General features: G+C 43.8%; 2 protein-coding genes across 9 annotated transcripts in view; one reads left to right on the top strand and one right to left on the bottom strand.

The window, feature by feature from the left end:
* The window catches only part of FAM169A (family with sequence similarity 169 member A), a 189,777-nt gene that overhangs the window by 106,846 nt on the left and 63,990 nt on the right, over positions 1-18,941 (bottom strand). For all 8 annotated transcript variants that reach the window (XM_069750319.1, XM_069750351.1, XM_069750337.1 and 5 more), the window contains exons 2-3: positions 10,596-10,732; positions 10,124-10,223 (exon numbers count right to left, since the gene is read on the bottom strand). In XM_069750319.1, coding sequence (XP_069606420.1) covers positions 10,124-10,223; positions 10,596-10,732 — 237 coding nt within the window. The remainder of the gene's footprint in view (positions 1-10,123; positions 10,224-10,595; positions 10,733-18,941) is intronic.
* LOC138663933 (uncharacterized) lies at positions 15,946-18,756 on the top strand. Its single transcript, XM_069750307.1, has 2 exons — positions 15,946-16,320; positions 17,107-18,756. Exons 1-2 carry the CDS (start codon positions 16,080-16,082, stop codon positions 18,615-18,617), a joined length of 1,752 nt encoding a protein of 583 aa, XP_069606408.1. The 5' UTR covers positions 15,946-16,079; the 3' UTR covers positions 18,618-18,756.

Raw genomic sequence — 18,941 nt, 5'->3', positions numbered from 1 at the left:
ATGGCCTGTATGCACGCTCACCAAGCTGAACAAAAAAAATACATTCAAGTGTGTTTAAAGTTTGCTTAACAACATTTAGACAAGCCTGTAAAATACTGGGAGAATATACTCTGGTCAGATGAGACTGTCTTACACAATAAGATAAAGAAAAAGGTAAATAAAAGCTGGCTTACTAACAAACACCCATTCTGGAAGAGAGTACAGGGGTTGATTTCTCAGGTGTTAGATGTAGAGATTCCTCTGGATCCTGTGACTTTTTTGCTTAATGTTCCCGCCGTGCCCATGACAAAGGGCCCTGCCAGGCTGCTCCTCCATATCCTAACATCAGCGAAGTGTCTATTAGCCTCGTACTGGAAGAAAAGATCAGCTCCCTCTATGAAAAAACTCCGGATGAAGATTAAGGAAATGAGACGTATGGAGAATCTTACGGCCTGTATTAATAATCAACTTGATTTGTTCAATCGCATCTGGGCTCCATGGGATGACTATGTAACTAAGCTAACCAACTGATGTTACGTGCCTTTTTTCTTTCTTTCTGTGTCTTTTCCCCTCGCTGACTTTTTCCCTATCCCTTCCCTGCACCCCACCTACTCTTAGATGATGCATTAGATGTTTGCCCTAAGTTTAGCAGGAGCAGCAGTGCTGCGCACTGTGCCACTGGAAGAAACATCTAAAATGTTGTGCATTGTTTTGCTTAATTTTCCTACAACTATACTTATGTTTATGATGTTATTTGAATGAGAAAAAGGAAAATTTTTCAAAAATAAACAGTTAAAAAAAATTTTTTACTTTTGTTAAAAACTAGATAAAAAATTAAATCCCACTAACGATGAAGGTTCAATTGTGTTGAGTGTTAATACAAAGAAACACAAAAATCCAAAGGTAAATTTATAAAAAGACTATTGAAGATTACTCAGTCTTTCTTGCTAGATATTGAAATGATATCTCTGTAAAAAAAATCAGTACCTACGGTAATCTATATATCAAAAGGCCTATAAGACCTTATCCACACAGTACCTCAAACAAAAATATAGCTAAGGTTGTTCAGCTTGCTATAAACATCTGGACATATACTGTGAGATTATTCCTATCTTGTGTTATTGTGTGGATAAGGTCTTATAGGCCTTTTGATATATATATAGATTAGGTGCAGATTTTTTTGGCAGAGATATCATTCCATCATCTAGCAAAAACAACTGAGTAATCTCAATAGTCTTTTTATAAATTTACCTTTGGATTTTTGTGTTTCTTTGTATTGACACTCAACACAATTGCCCCTTCATCGTTAGTGGGATTTAATATTTTATCTAGCATTTAATAAAAGTTACATTTTAAAGGGTGTTTGTTAGTAAGCCTGGTCAGATGATCAAAATTGAACTCTTTGGATACCATAACACACACCATGTTTGGAGGCCAAAGGGCACTGCATATCATTCCAAAAACACAACACCAACAGAGAAGTTTGGAGGTGGGAACATCATGGTGTTGGGCTGTTTTCCAGCATACTGCACTGGCAAACTTCATATAATTGAAGAAAAGATGAATGGACAAATGTACAGAGACATTCTTGATAACAATCTGCTGCCATCCACCAGGATGATCGAGATTAAATACCAGTTTACATTTCAGCAAGAAAATGATCCCAAACACACAGTAAAGGAAACTCTCAATTGGTTTCAGAGAAAGAAAGTAAAGCTGCTACAATGACCCAGCCAATCACCTGACCTCAATCCAATAGAAAATTTATGGAAGGAACAAATGCTCAGAGTTCAGAGAAGGAGGTCAGGGGACCTTCAGGATGTGAAAACTGTTTGTGTGGAAGAATAGGACAAAATAACACTTGAGCAATGCCTGAGACTAGTTTCTCCATACAGAAGGCGTCTTGAAGCGGTCATTACCAACAAAGACTTTTGTACGAGGGATTAATAAGTTTCAATAAGCGTGTTTAATATGTTTACCCTGTGTCTTTTCTCATTATTACACATAACTTAATGTGTGGACACAGTGGCGTAACTACAAAGTTATGGGCCCCAGTGCAAACTCTCAAATGCCCCCCCCCCCGCCAAAATATTTTCCACCCAAATCCACATCCTGCCCATGATCCTGCCCCATCTGCCTCCACATTCTGCCCCATCTGTCTCCACATTCTGCCCCATCTGTCTCCGCATTCTGCCCCATCTGACTCCACATTCTGCCCCATCTGCCTCCACATTCTGCCCCATCTGCCTCCACATTCTGCCCCATCTGACTGCACATTTTGCCCCTTTTGCCTCCACATTCTGCCCCATCTGGCTCCACATTCTGCCCCATCTGTCTCCGCATTCTGCCCCATCTGTCTCCGCATTCTGCCCCACCTGTCTCCGCATTCTGCCTCATCTGACTCCACATTCTGCCTCATCTGACTCCACATTCTGTCTCCACATTCTGCCCCATCTGCCTCCACATTCTGCCCAATCTGCCTCCACATTCTGCCCAATCTGCCTCCACATTCTGCCCCATCTGACTCCACATTCTGCCCCATCTGTCTCCACATTCTGCCCCATCTGTCTCCGCATTCTGCCCCATCTGTCTCCGCATTCTGCCCCATCTGACTCCACATTCTGCCCCACCTGAATCCACATTCTGCCCCATCTGACTCCACATTCTGCCCCATCTGTCTCCACATTCTGCCCCATCTGACTCCACATTCTGCCCCATCTGCCTCCACATTCTGCCCAATCTGCCTCCACATTCTGCCCAATCTGCCTCCACATTCTGCCCCATCTGACTCCACATTCTGTCCCATCTGACTCCACATCTCACCGGAACGGCAGGAACCAGAAATCTGCTGCTGGCTGATACCAGAGAACACGAGCTGCACACAACCAGGACTGAGCTGCTGCTGAGAGATGAAGGAACTGTAGTGACGTCATCGTCATGTGATCAGGAGGCGGAGCTGGTAAATGGTAAAGGATCTATGATAATGATGATGTCACCACAGGTCCTTCAGCTCTTCCTTTCTAACAGTTCAGATGTCGGCTGCTGAGCTGATGTGTGTGTGCAACTGGCAAGTCAGGTGGAGGTCAGGTCTGTCTGTTGCCGTGCGGGAGGAATCTCCTGCATGGCAACAGATTTTAACTTTCTGCTGTGTCGGCTGTTATGATAAGGTAATTCAGTACCACAATGGACATAGAAGTCAGAGCACATACAGTGACCTGACAATAACCCAAAAACATAGAACGAGCTCTGAGACGTGGGAACTCTGCTGACCGCAATCCCTAATCCTCTCCAACCACACTAGAGGCAGCCGTGGATTGCGCCTAACGCTCCCTATGCAACTCGGCACAGCCTGAGAAACTAGCTAGCCTGAAGATAGAAAATAAACCTACCTTGCCTCAGAGAAATACCCCAAAGGAAAAGGCAGCCCCCACATATAATGACTGTGAGTTAAGATGAAAAGACAAACGTAGAGATGAAATAGATTTAGCAAAGTGAGGCCCGACTTTCTGAACAGAGCGAGGCTAGGAAAGGTAACTTTGCGGTCAACACAAAACCCTACAAAAACCATGCAAAGGGGGCAAAAAGACCCTCCGTACCGAACTAACGGCACGGAGGTACACCCTCTGCGTCCAAGAGCTTCCAGCAAGCAAGAAACAACAAATAAGCAAGCTGGACAGAAAAAACAGAAAACAAAATAGCAAAAGCGGAACTTAGCTATGCAGAGCAGCAGGCCACAGGAACGATCCAGGAGGAAACAGGTCCAATACTAGAACATTGACTGGAGGCCAGGATCAAAGCACTAGGTGGAGTTAAATAGAGCAGCACCTAACGACTTCACCACATCACCTGAGGAAGGAAACTCAAAAGCCGCAGTACCACTCTCCTCCACCAACGGAAGCTCACAGAGAGAATCAGCCGAAGTACCACTTGTGACCACAGGAGGGAGCTCTGCCACAGAATTCACAACAGTACCCCCCCTTGAGGAGGGGTCACCGAACCCTCACCAGAGCCCCCAGGACGACCAGGATGAGCAATATGAAAGGCACAAACAAGATTGGGAGCATGGACATCAGAGGCAAAGACCCAGGAATTATCTTCCTGAGCAAAACCCTTCCACTTAACCAGATACTGGAGTTTCAGTCTTGAAACACGAGAATCCAAAATCTTCTCCACAATATACTCCAACTCCCCCTCCACCAAAACCGGGGCAGGAGGATCAACAGATGGAACCATAGGTGCCACGTATCTCCGCAACAATGACCTATGGAATACGTTATGTATGGAAAAAGAATCTGGAAGGGTCAGACGAAAAGACACAGGATTAAGAACCTCAGATATCCTATACGGACCAATGAAACGAGGTTTAAACTTAGGAGAGGAAACCTTCATAGGAATATGACGAGAAGATAACCAAACCAAATCCCCAACACGAAGTCGGGGACCCACACAGCGTCTGCGATTAGCGAAACGTTGAGCCTTCTCCTGGGACAAGGTCAAATTGTCCACTACATGAGTCCAAATCTGCTGCAACCTATCCACCACAGTATCCACACCAGGACAGTCCGAAGACTCAACCTGCCCTGAAGAGAAACGAGGATGGAACCCAGAGTTGCAGAAAAACGGCGAAACCAAGGTAGCCGAGCTGGCCCGATTATTAAGGGTGAACTCAGCCAAAGGCAAAAAGAACACCCAGTCATCCTGATCAGCAGAAACAAAGCATCTCAGATATGTTTCCAAGGTCTGATTGGTTCGTTCGGTCTGGCCATTAGTCTGAGGATGGAAAGCCGAGGAAAAAGACAAGTCAATGCCCATCCTAGCACAAAAGGCTCGCCAAAACCTCGAAACAAACTGGGAACCTCTGTCAGAAACGATATTCTCTGGAATGCCATGTAAACAAACCACATGCTGGAAGAACAATGGCACCAAATCAGAGGAGGAAGGTAATTTAGACAAGGGTACCAAATGGACCATCTTAGAGAAGCGATCACAGACCACCCAAATGACTGACATCTTTTGAGAGACGGGAAGATCTGAAATAAAATCCATAGAGATATGTGTCCAAGGCCTCTTCGGGACCGGCAAGGGCAAAAGCAACCCACTGGCACGAGAACAGCAGGGCTTAGCCCGAGCACAAATCCCACAGGACTGCACAAAAGAACGCACATCCCGCGACAGAGATGGCCACCAAAAGGATCTAGCCACTAACTCTCTGGTACCAAAGATTCCAGGATGACCAGCCAACACCGAACAATGAACCTCAGAGATAACTTTATTCATCCACCTATCAGGGACAAACAGTTTCTCCGCTGGGCAACGATCAGGTTTATTAGCCTGAAATTTTTGCAGCACCCGCCGCAAATTAGGGGAGATGGCAGACAAAATTACCCCCTCTTTGAGAATACCCGCCGGCTCAGATAAACCCGGAGAGTCGGGCACAAAACTCCTAGACAGAGCATCCGCCTTCACATTTTTAGAGCCCGGAAGGTACGAAATCACAAAGTCAAAACGGGCAAAAAACAGCGACCAACGAGCCTGTCTAGGATTCAACCGCTTGGCAGACTCGAGATAAGTCAAGTTCTTATGATCAGTCAAGACCACCACGCGATGCTTAGCTCCTTCAAGCCAATGACGCCACTCCTCGAATGCCCACTTCATGGCCAGCAACTCTCGATTGCCAACATCATAATTTCGCTCAGCAGGCGAAAACTTCCTGGAAAAGAAGGCGCATGGTTTCATCACCGAGCAATCAGAACTTCTCTGCGACAAAGCAGCGCCTGCTCCAATCTCAGAAGCATCAACCTCGACCTGGAATGGAAGCGAAACATCTGGTTGACACAACACGGGGGCAGAAGAAAAACGACGCTTCAACTCTTGAAAAGCTTCCACAGCAGCAGAAGACCAATTGACCACATCAGCACCCTTCTTGGTCAAATCGGTCAATGGTTTAGCAATACTAGAAAAATTGCAGATGAAGCGACGATAAAAATTAGCAAAGCCCAGGAACTTTTGCAGACTTTTCAGAGATGTCGGCTGAGTCCAATCATGGATGGCTTGGACCTTAACAGGGTCCATCTCGATAGTAGAAGGGGAAAAGATGAACCCCAAAAATGAAACCTTCTGAACAGCAAAGAGACACTTTGATCCCTTCACAAACAAAGAATTAGCACGCAGGACCTGAAACACCGTTCTGACCTGCTTCACATGAGACTCCCAATCATCCGAGAAGATCAAAATGTCATCCAAGTACACAATCAGGAATTTATCCAGGTACTCTCGGAAGATGTCATGCATAAAGGACTGAAACACTGATGGAGCATTGGCAAGTCCGAATGGCATTACTAGATACTCAAAATGGCCCTCGGGCGTATTAAATGCAGTTTTCCATTCATCGCCTCACTTAATACGCACAAGATTATACGCACCACGAAGATCTATCTTGGTGAACCAACTAGCCCCCTTAATCCGAGCAAACAAATCAGATAACAACGGCAAGGGGTACTGAAATTTAACCGTGATCTTATTTAGAAGGCGGTAATCTATACAAGGTGTCAGCGAACCATCCTTCTTGGCCACAAAAAAGAACCCTGCTCCTAATGGCGACGATGACGGGCGAATATGCCCCTTCTCCAAGGACTCCTTCACATAACTCCGCATAGCGGCGTGCTCAGGCACAGATAAATTAAACAGTCGACCTTTTGGGAATTTACTACCAGGAATCAAATCGATAGCACAATCACAATCCCTATGCGGAGGTAGGGTATCGGACTTGGGCTCATCAAATACATCCCGGTAATCAGACAAGAACTCTGGAACCTCAGAAGGGGTGGATGACAAAATAGACAGAAATGGGACATCACCATGTACCTCCTGACAACCCCAGCTGGACACAGACATGGATTTCCAATCTAATACTGGATTATGGACTTGTAGCCATGGCAACCCCAACACGACCACATCATGCAGATTATGCAACACCAGAAAGCGAATAACCTCCTGATGTGCAGGAGCCATGCACATGGTCAGATGGGTCCAGTACTGAGGCTTATTCTTGGCCAAAGGCGTAGCATCAATTCCTCTCAATGGAATAGGACACTGCAAGGGCTCCAAGAAAAACCCACAACGCCTAGCATACTCCAAGTCCATCAAATTCAGGGCAGCGCCTGAATCCACAAATGCCATGACAGAATAAGATGACAAAGAGCAGATCAAGGTAACGGACAAAAGAAATTTTGACTGTACCGTACCAATGGTGGCAGACCTAGCGAACCGCTTAGTGCGCTTAGGACAATCAGAGATAGCATGAGTGGAATCACCACAGTAGAAACACAGCCCATTCAGACGTCTGTGTTCTTGCCGTTCAACTCTGGTCAAAGTCCTATCGCACTGCATAGGCTCAGGTTTATGCTCAGATAATACCGCCAAATGGTGCACAGATTTACGCTCACGCAAGCGTCGACCGATCTGAATGGCCAAAGACATAGACTCATTCAGACCAGCAGGCATAGGAAATCCCACCATGACATCCTTAAGGGCTTCAGAGAGACCCTTTCTGAAAATAGCTGCGAGCGCACCTTCATTCCATTGAGTGAGTATGGACCACTTTCTAAATTTCTGACAATATACCTCTATCTCATCCTGACCCTGACACAGAGCCAGCAAATTTTTCTCTGCCTGATCCACTGAATTAGGTTCATCGTACAGCAATCCGAGCGCCAGGAAAAACGCATCAATATTACTTAATGCAGGATCTCCTGACGCAAGAGAAAATGCCCAGTCCTGAGGGTCGCCACGTAAAAAAGAAATAATGATCCTAACTTGTTGAACTGGGTCACCAGAGGAGCGAGGTTTCAAAGCCAGAAATAGTTTACAATTATTTTTGAAACTCAGAAATTTAGTTCTATCTCCAAAAAAAAAATCAGGAATAGGAATTCTTGGTTCTAACATAGAATTCTGAACCACAAAGTCTTGAATATTTTGTACTCTTGCCGTGAGCTGATCCACACATGAAGACAGACCTTTAATGTCCATCGCTACACCTGTGTCCTGAACCACCCAAATGTCTAGGGGAAAAAAAAGGCAAAACACAGTGCAGAGAAAAAAAAATGGTCTCAGAACTTCTTTTTTCCCTCTATTGAGAATCATTAGTACTTTTGGCCTCCAGTACTGTTATGATAAGGTAATTCAGTACCACAATGGACATAGAAGTCAGAGCACATACAGTGACCTGACAATAACCCAAAAACATAGAACGAGCTCTGAGACGTGGGAACTCTGCTGACCGCAATCCCTAATCCTCTCCAACCACACTAGAGGCAGCCGTGGATTGCGCCTAACGCTCCCTATGCAACTCGGCACAGCCTGAGAAACTAGCTAGCCTGAAGATAGAAAATAAGCCTACCTTGCCTCAGAGAAATACCCCAAAGGAAAAGGCAGCCCCCACATATAATGACTGTGAGTTAAGATGAAAAGACAAACGTAGAGATGAAATAGATTTAGCAAAGTGAGGCCCGACTTTCTGAACAGAGCGAGGATAGGAAAGGTAACTTTGCGGTCAACACAAAACCCTACAAAAACCACGCAAAGGGGGCAAAAAGATCCTCCGTACCAAACTAACGGCACGGAGGTACACCCTCTGCGTCCCAGAGCTTCCAGCAAGCAAGAAAAAACAAATAAGCAAGCTGGACAGAAAAAACAGAAAACAAAATAGCAAAAGCGGAACTTAGCTATGCAGAGCAGCAGGCCACAGGAACGATCCTGGAGGAAACAGGTCCAATACTAGAACATTGACTGGAGGCCAGGATCAAAGCACTAGGTGGAGTTAAATAGAGCAGCACCTAACGACTTCACCACATCACCTGAGGAAGGAAACTCAGAAGCCGCAGTACCACTCTCCTCCACCAACGGAAGCTCACAGAGAGAATCAGCCGAAGTACCACTTGTGACCACAGGAGGGAGCTCTGCCACAGAATTCACAACAGTCGGCGTGCCTCTGACCTGCCGGGCCCCTGAACCCCCGGGCCTGGTCGCAGTGACGACTGCTGCGACCGTGGTAGTTACGCCTCTGCGTGGACATCTATACATTGATTTATTTGCCTGTGTGGATTAGATGGTTTGTTACTAGTGATGAGCGAGTATGCTCGTTACTCCAATTTCTCAAGAGTGGTCTCCGAGTATTTCAGCATGCTCAGTGATTTAGTTTATGTCGACGCAGCTGGATGATTTGCTTCTGCTAGATAGCCTGAATACATGTGGGGATTCCAACAAACAGGCAACCCCCAAATGTATTCAAGCTGTCTAGCAGCCGCAAATCATGCAGCTGCGTCGACATAACCTAAATCTCCGAGAACGCCGAAATACTCGGAGACCACCCGAGCATGCTCAGAGAAACCCAAGTAACGAGCACACTCACTCATCACTAGTTGTTACCAACATCTGATGTGAATTTCTTTTCAATAGCACCTTTAAAAATCCAGCAGATACAAAAACGAGCTTTTTCCACTATTAATGCCAACAAGTAACAAGAACCCCTAATATGCTTGCTGGATTCAAATATGAACATATGGCCAGGTTTATCACTGCATTTTTGCCAGGTTTTCGTCATGAAAACGTCTCAATTACTGAAAAATTCATCAAACAATTTACGCCTTTTTTAAAGCTGTCTTTTGTTAGTTTGCTAGATTTCAGATTTTTATCTCAATGTCTGTTTTACATATGCTTAGGATTGGTTCCTCAAATGCGACTTTTAATAAGCAAAATTTAGCATAAATGTACTCCAGTCTCCCTTTGGAGTTACTTTATGTAGACAAGGGTTCTTTTTTGTGTATTAAATTTTGAGCCATTTTGCAAAATGTGGGACTTTTTGTGTTAAAAAGTCACAAAATGGGGGAAAAAAAAAATAATTTCGCATTTTGAATTTGTATTTTGAAATATGTAGTGAAAAAAAAGCAACAAAAAAAGAAAAGTGCTTAAAAGAAAAAAAATGTAACAGAAAAGTTTACCAGGAATTTGCAAAAAAGTGGCACTTTATTAAAAGATCTATTTCATGGCATGGTGTGATCTTTGAATATAACATTACCTGCTGCAACCTTTGTGACTTACATAAAAAATGTCTATGCGGAAAAAAAAGTAATTAAAAATTACCTACCTGTCAGTGGATCTTCTGGTGCAAAAAGAGCCAGAACTTTGTGTGTTTGATCTCCTCCATAAAGTGGCACATACCCTACTGTACTAAGACTGATTGGCACCTAGAAAAAAATCCAATAATGATCAACACATATCAAATATTTACTATGACTGCTTTATATATTTTTTGGTTTCTGGACACATACTTTTTTTGTAAGTACCATCTATAAGGGAATTCAATAAAGATATTATGCCGATAAAACCAAAGCAAACGACCTGACCACTAAAGCAGGAGTACTGCCATACAGACTCATTCAGTCATCCATGACTTTCCTTGTAAGCGAAAAAAAAAATGGTTAGGGTTTCATCTGTGTGATTAATCCAATTTTCATCAGCATTTCGTCAGTGTCCAGTTTATCCATCAGTGTGATTCATCAGCGATTTCCACGTATGAAAAAACCCCCAAATAATAACGTAATCTATGTATAAATTACCTCTCTTCCATCCCGCGATGATAAATACTCTGGGTTATCAGGGTCCGCACATCGAAGATAAGACAAATAATCCTCTGAAAGACTCTCCAGCTCATCATGGCTACAGTTCTCCAAGATATCGGCAGGGAAGGCCATTCCTGAAAGTAACACCAAATATAGATTACATGTATAGGATTTAAAATGTGATGTACTTAAACCAAAATAACATACTGTATGTAGGTTGTGACAAGAATTCTATATACACTGTCAAATGGATGAGATATCACTCTTATGTGACCACAGGACAACGGAAAAGTTGAGGATGACCCACTTCATGGAAGGGAATCCAAGAAATGAAATGGAAGTGTGTCAAACAGGTACAAGGTCTTTCTTGCCACAAGAGTCTGACTTTGATTTTATGGCCTCTTTGTACTATTTGTGTACTTACACAGAAGCTATTAAAGGGAACCTGTCACCCCTAAAATGGAAGATGAGCTAAGCCCACCAGCATCAGGGGCTTATCTACAGCATTCTGTAATGCTGTAGGTAAGCCCCCGATGTAACCTGAAAGGTTAGAAAAAGAGGTTAGATTATACTCACCCAGGGGCGGTCCCGGTTCAGTTCTTCTCTTCACGCTGCGGCTCCGGCAGACAAAGTACGCCTGCGCCGGAGTCACAGCGTGAAGACAAGAAGAGGACGTCATGCTATGAAGATGGGAGCCCTGGACCGGACCGCAACTCCCATCGGACCCGAACAGAACCGGGACCGCCCCTGGGTGAGTATAATCTAACCTCTTTTTCTTACCTTTCAGGTTACATCGGGGGCTTATCTACAGCATTACAGAATGCTGTAGATAAGCCCCTGATGCTGGTGGACTTAGGTCATCTTCCATTTTGGGGGTGACAAGTTCCCTTTAAGACCTTTTTCCTGTAGGCATAATATGCACCACTACAGCGTTTTCTTCAGTTCCTTCGGGGATGGAGTGGTGCCAGTAATTCAAGTTCCCTTCCCCTAGTAATATGCTTACCAGCAGCTGTCTTCAGGTCTTCCAGACACCAATCCAGTCCCGTGCCACCATCTTGTGACCGCAACTTCTGAGTGACCGCAACTCAGAGGTAACGGTCACAAGGTCTCAGTGGAAGTCTATGAGCTTTGTTCTGACCTCTTTCTGGCTCTCATAGACTTACACTGAGTTGTGACTTCTGGATCACAACACTGGAGCAATCCGGTAAGTCACAACCTCCAGAAGACAACCGGATCGGTGCCAATAACATTAGAAGACGGTGGCTGGTAAGTACAGTATATTACTAGGGGCTGGGAACTTAGATTAGTGGCACCACTCCAGTGCTGAAATTAAAAAAAACTGGAATGGTGCTTTAAGTGCAAGTCCATGTCTTTCAATAGATACTAACAGGTCACGTAGGTGACTGTAGTTGTACCCAACCTTGGTGCCTAAAAAAGGCCAAAAGTCACTATGTCATATTAGATGTAAAAAAAATTATGTTTTTGACGGAAGCTCTTTTACACATTTTATACCAGGTAAAAACAGACAATCCCTACATGTGTTGCAGCTGTCTATAGCCACAAATCATGCAGCCCCAGGGACTTAAACATATTATCTGAGCAAATCCAAGATACTCGGACAACACCCGAGCATGCTCGGATAACACATTATCCAAACGCGTTAGTTCATTACTACTCATTAGTCTTTACTTTTTCAAATTTACAGTCAAGTATTAGAATTGGCTCCCTAATTTTGGTAATTCTGATATATAATATGTAATGTCTCAGATTATGGCATACAACGGTGTGTATTTGGACTGGCAATATGGTTTTTAGTTTTTATTTGTAGTTTATTGCTTTTTTAATATATCATGTGTTCCCTGAGGTCATAAAAGGTCTCCAGGGAAACGGTCAAATGCACATTCATTAAGACTGGTGTTTAGTATGTCAGTTTTAATTAGGGGTGGGCAGGAATAATGTGCCCAAAATTAATTACAATGGGCATCTTCTCAGTGATGTGAGCCTTGCTAGCAATGTTAATCCAGTCAGTAACTGGAGTAACATTTCTGTAGTAAGAAAAGCCATGATTTTCCATAGGTTTGACAGGCGAGCGTAGCCCTGTCCCATTCTGGCTCCTCCCAAGTACCACCCATTTCGGAGAAGCTACTTTAAATTGGTGAAAACTGTAAAAATTTTAACATTTGTGCACAACTCCACATTGTGCAAAAAATGATGTGACTATTTAAATTGTTTTACAATAGTTTTCTGATGTAAACACTTTGATATGTAGGTCCCACAGCATCTGTAGGGGCCCCAAATACAGGATAACTAAGGAGTTGAGGATGTAGGAATTTAGGAGTGAGCAGTCAACTTCGAAGGAAAATTAATTCCAAGTCGATGATGAGTCCAGATGCAATACTTTATTGAGGCAGAAAGAAGATACACAAACCAGTTTTCAGCTTTGGACCAGAGCCCCTTTTAGTTGACGATGACTACTCACATGACAAAGGCTCCAGTCCAGAGCCAATAAAACGGTATGTGTATCTGCATTCTGCCTCAATAAAGTATTGCATCTGGACTCACCATCGACATGCAATTAATTTTACGTCCGATGTCAAATACGCACTCCTAGATTTATACAACCAACTCCTCCATATCCATTACTTGATTACTCGGTTAACCAAGAGGGAAAAGTTGCAGTAGTCAATAAACATAGATGAGTGTATAATGTTACGCTATATACTCTGCGTTATATTCAGACATGATCCATCTAAAGAAGGTCCTACCATCCACTATTTATTGTAGTTGTAAGGGGGTCAACGAGGCTGCGGGCACCTGCATGCTGGATCCAGAACTAGAGAGGCTGCATCCACTGTTCCAGGGGAAAGCCTGAGTGAAGCGGACCTCCCCCTGTTGCCTGGGAGAAGCCCTAGAGAGGAGGGGTTTCCTACTGTCAGAGGGGGGCGGAAGAAAAGAGGGAAAAATCGCATGAAGCAAGGCAGTGTGGGGCCAGCACAGAGCAGTGAGGAGCGTGCTCTGCTTCCCCTCCAGAGAGTGCTGCAGCAGGCCTGAAGGACGGGGACTGCTGCATTGAGGGGAGAAGTGTGCTCAGCCGCAACCTGGAGAGTGAGAGACCTGCAGAGCAGAGCCGTGCAGAGCAAAGACGTGCATAGCAGAGCCCTGCAGAGCAGAGCCGGGTAGAGCCATGTACACAGAGCAGAGCCGAGCCGGGTGTTGCAACAGCCAGAGAGTAGTGCTCTGGCCGGGAGCACCAGCACCAAGCAGATCAGCGTCGCCCGCCACCAACAGCGGATTGTCATGATATGTACTTTTGCCCTGTCCTGTATTTGAATAATATGCCATTTGATGTATGTAACTGTTCTCTGGTTTCTATTAGCTGTAATTTATGTATTTTCTTGGCTGGGAGTTCACCTGTAACAATGTCTCCTTCCCCCAATACTTGCAGCCCTAAGCTCTAATGTTATTAAGCTTTGTCAACATCACTAGTGGAGGAATAGCCATTCTTCCTCACAGCAGGTGGCTAGTCAAATGTACATACTAGATAGACTACGCGGAGCCCACCAGTCTAGAATCTTCTGGTGGACCCAACCATTGAATAGAAGGTGTGACCCCTACCCCCCTTCATGGGCGGATCCCAGGAGCTCAGACAATCCATTCTTATTTTGAGATCAGATGTGAGTTGATCCTTGAAGGAGAAGGAGTGGGGATTCTTAGCTGAGGCAAGACCCCACGCCCATCTAGGACTGCGGAAGCGAACGGGGCGAGACTTGAGCTGAGGACATATCTCGTCGTTTGTGAGATTGTTTTGGGATCTATTGGACTCGTGTGGACTATTGCTTTGTTACCTGGCACAAGGATTATCGGGAGGTGCCCCCGAACCTGTTCTGTTGGACTAATTGTGGACTCTGTAGATCTACCTGCATGTGTTGTTCCAGCGTTCTTGATAATAAATCTGTTGAATCATCCCTCGGCCTGTTGTCCCTTCTTGCTCTGCCGTACACCCCGTCACAGCGGAGACCAGGGAGAAGGAGATGTGCAGTGTGTGTCCAGTGATCGCCAAAGATAACCAGGTGCCGTACAGTACGTGACCGTGAGTACCGCACATGCGCTGCCCCAAGAGAGTCCAGGTGGGAAAGCTAAGTGGACAGTCGGGTGCAGTGTCGGCAGTGAAAGCAGAGCATCCCTTGAGCGCAGGCCGACATGACAGTTCCCCTGCGTACAGGTCCACTGTAGGTGGACGACAGACTGTCAGTTCCCCGTTATCCTCCGTGCCAGGAGGTGACTAAAAGTTGAACCAGAGACTGTAATGTCTGCGCAGCGCAGTGAGAAGCAGGTGACTAGGCCTGAGCCTCTTAGCCAAGTACCTGTATACACTGCGGAGCAAAGCCTTTCACCGACAGTTCTTCGTACTGGACTGAGCACAGTGTTTGGCAGTTGTGAGTGTGAGAACTCCCCGCACCCTTCAAAGACTATTCACCCGCTCCGAGCTTTGGAGCCCCGTCCTCTACAGACACCTCCGAGACGTCACGTGCCACTGTTGTCGGTGTCACCACTGGAGAACCGAGACGCTGCAATCAAGAACACTATAGACTGATAAGTTTTATTGCCTTTGTTTCTTCCTATCAAACTATCGTTCATTCCTGCCCTACCCCGTCCTAGTTCCCAGCTCTGCCCTTCTCCCTAACACACCTCCAGTGTCCTGCCACTCCCTGCGCAGAGTATACGTGCTGTTAATAAACCTGTTCACTCTTGATCTGTCTCCTGTCCGAGACGACATCTCACATTCCTGCGATTTCTACATAGTTACAGGGGAAAACTGCCCACTGTTGGGATATTAGTCACAGGCGAAGATCTGGGTCTGCTAAATGTTAGCCGCCCTGTCATGCTGCGGACACCTGGCGATCAAAGGATCAGGTGGTCCAATGGAGGCAGCACCTGCCCCTTCCCCTAATTATTGCTTAATGGCCACAATTCAATTAGGCGAAAAAGAGAAGACAGAAGCAGGGCACCTGGCCCGCACATGCTAGATTGCAGATTTATTTCATGTCATACATTGGTGCAGGATTACAACCCATGACTAAACAACACGCATAAAAAGTACACACCTTTTGGAATCTTATGATTTTAAAACATACGGTAATTTAAAAAAAAAACTGGATTTAAAATTAGGTAAATACATCAGAACAGCAATACATGTTACACAATGTCATTATGTATCAAAAACTAGGCCAAAATGCAGAATAATATTTGTTTTACTATATGGCAATAGGTAGGTGTTTAAAAGCAGCATGTCTTAATTGTATAAACTATTAATAGCCTCCACATTTTGTTCATACTGCCCCTTTAATTCCACACTTCTAGCTTGGTTTCACTTTTGGTTTAGTTTCTTTTTCCATTCAGTTGACATGCCCAAACTTGTTGGATAGTCAGCAGTACTTGGCTGTAGTAACAATCAAACTTCATAAGTGATCTGTGTGAGCCATGGCAGGTCGTAAGAGAGACCCTATTTGGGTTCATTTTGTTGAGATGCCAGCAGCAGATCTTGGAAAGAAAGGTGCAAGAGCAAAGTGCAAATACTGTCAAAAGGATATCCAAGGACTTGTTTGCCGTTTGAAATCACATTATGAAAACTGCAACCAGAAGGGAAATGAAGATGTTGATAGTGATACAACTAATGTCAATGAACCCCCACAGCTTCTTATGCACCAGGAGCCTAGTACTAGTAAGTCTGGCAATTACAACCTATTTTTTTAACAGACATTTTACTGGGATGGTTAAAGTCTATGAAAAGAGAAATTTCTAGCACTAGTAGTTCTGGAGTATAGAATTTAAATTTATGTTAAGGCAATATTTCACAGAAAATTAACGCTAAAGGACATGTGCACCTTTATTTTTTTAAGGTGCACATGTCCTCCCCCCCCCGCAGCGCTCTTACCTCCGATCCCCGCAGCGCTGAGATCCGTGGCTTCGTTTTGACCGTCCGCCTCCCGTCCTCCGGTTGCGGCCTACTCGCAGTGATCCAGCGGCGTGACGTCAGCGGGCCGCACGCTCCATTGAAATGAATGGAGGCGCGCTCGCGGACGGGCAGAACGAAGCCACGGATCCCCGCAGCGCTGACATCGGAGGTAAGAGAGCTGCGGGGGGAGGACATGTGCACACTGCACCTTAAAAAATAAAGGTGCACATGTCCTTTAAGTAAAAATAAAGTGTGTATACGCTTATTTTTTTTTTATTGTAGGCTGCAATTCACTTTTGAAGTCTGCCAAATTGACCATTTAAAAAAAAAAAAACATTTTTAAAACTTTTGTGACATAATTTTTTTCAGTTGCTCTGATATTAGTTACCAGTATTACAGCAACTTCACCGGAAAACTTGAGTAGCATAACTTTTGAGACAGCCCTTATAGGACGAGGACCATTACATTGTTCAAAAAGTTTGTTTCAAAATATTTTCGTTATATTTCTTCAAATACGCAGTCGATTTATATTTTTAATTTCTGTGCTTTCAGGGTCAAATATGGCTTGTGCTGCACGTGACAATCAATATCTGGGTACAACTTCAACAAAGCAGCCCAAAAAAAAACTTTGCGTGCAAAGTGTAGAAAAATTCATCTTAAAGACTACGACGAGCCAGAAAGAACATTTTGATGAATTAATTGCTAAATTCATATTTGCAACCAATTCTTCTTTCCGACTAGTTGAGCACCCATTGTTTGTACAAATGATCGAAGGAATTAGACCAGGCTACAAACCACCAAGTAGATTTGATATCTCAGGAAAACATCTTCAGGCTGTATACGACATAGAAAGAGCGGCTTGTACAAAATATTTGAAAGACAAGGTTGTTAACATGAGCTTGGATGGTTGGAGCAACATCCACAACGACCCCATAATTTGCACTTGTGTCACAACAGAAGATGGTGAAACTTACCTTACAGACACAATCGACACATCTGGAAATTCACATACTGCTGAATATTTACTTGAAATTGCTAAGAACTCAATTCACCAATGCCAAGAACAGTTTGGATGTAAAGTAAGGAGCTTAGTTACTGATAACGCAAGCAATGTGGCAAAAATGCGAGCGGAACTGGCACATGAGGATGACACAAATGTCATTACATACGGTTGTTCTGCCCATTTGTTGCATCTTTTGGCAAAAGACCTGCATATTTCGGGTGTCAAGGAACATGTTGTAGAAATTGTTAAATATTTCCGCCATAATCATTTTGCACATGCAACCTACAAGGAAATGGGAGGACTGAAGTTGGTTCTACCACAAGATGTTAGATGGAATACCTTGGCTGACTGCTTGGAAATGTTTATTAACAACTGGTCAAAATTACTGTCCATTTGCGAAACACATCGGGATAAAATTGATGCTAATATACGAAGCAAAGTATTAAATCTTGGTGTGAAGAGAAATGCCGAGGACCTTTTGGAAAGGTTAAAGCCAATATCGATTGCGTTGGATAAAATGCAGAAAGATACTGCAACCATAGCTGATGCCACAGAAGTTTGGAAAGATTTAGAAGGTTCTCTAGATCGCTTGAACCTCTCAAACAATGTAAAGGTTGCAATACAGCACCGCAAGGACCAAGCATTAAAAGAAGAACACTATTTAGCCAATATCTTGCATCCCATCTACAGAGGGAAAAAATTATCTGAGGCGGAAATCAACTCTGCAATGGAGTGGCTCGCCAATACTAACCATGACATTGTGGCAACTGTGCTGAAATTGAAGTGTGAATCTGCACCATTTCAAAAATACATGTTTGCAGATAACGTCGTTAATGAACTAAAACCACTGGACTGGTGGAAGTCGCAATCACTTGTTCTTCCAGCAAAGATAATAAATCTAGCTACTCAGCTACTGACTGCATCGGCTTCATCCGCAGGAGTAGAGAGATTGTTTTCTTCATTTGGTTTTGTGCACAGCCACACAACAGTCCGAAACCGCTTAGGAACTGCTAAAGCAGGACAACTGGTTTTCCTATTAAAAGTCCTAAATAAACAGTAGGCTTAAAGGACTGATGTATTCACTGAAGATGTTTGCTTACTTCAAACGTTAGAGATAGGCTATTGTTAAAAAGTACTTACTCTCTGTAGTTCAATTCTGAGTGTTTAATAGTGCAAATAAAAATTATTAGGTTTCATAATCAACTGTTTTAATATTTTTATTTGTGTAAAACAATTAGATTTGCAAAAAAAAAAGTTTTGCTTGTGTACAACTTGATTAAAAAATCTGATTTAAATCAAATGATTTAAATCAAAAAAATGTGATTTAAATCAAAAAAATCTGATTTTTTTGATTTTTTTTTAAAAAATCAAGATTTTTATCCAC

The sequence above is a fragment of the Ranitomeya imitator genome, chromosome 1 (assembly GCF_032444005.1).
Source record: "Ranitomeya imitator isolate aRanImi1 chromosome 1, aRanImi1.pri, whole genome shotgun sequence".
In the NCBI taxonomy this organism is placed as follows: domain Eukaryota; kingdom Metazoa; phylum Chordata; class Amphibia; order Anura; family Dendrobatidae; genus Ranitomeya; species Ranitomeya imitator.
The sequence above is the reverse complement of the archived record's forward strand: the minus strand, read 5'-3'. Positions and strand labels throughout refer to the sequence as shown.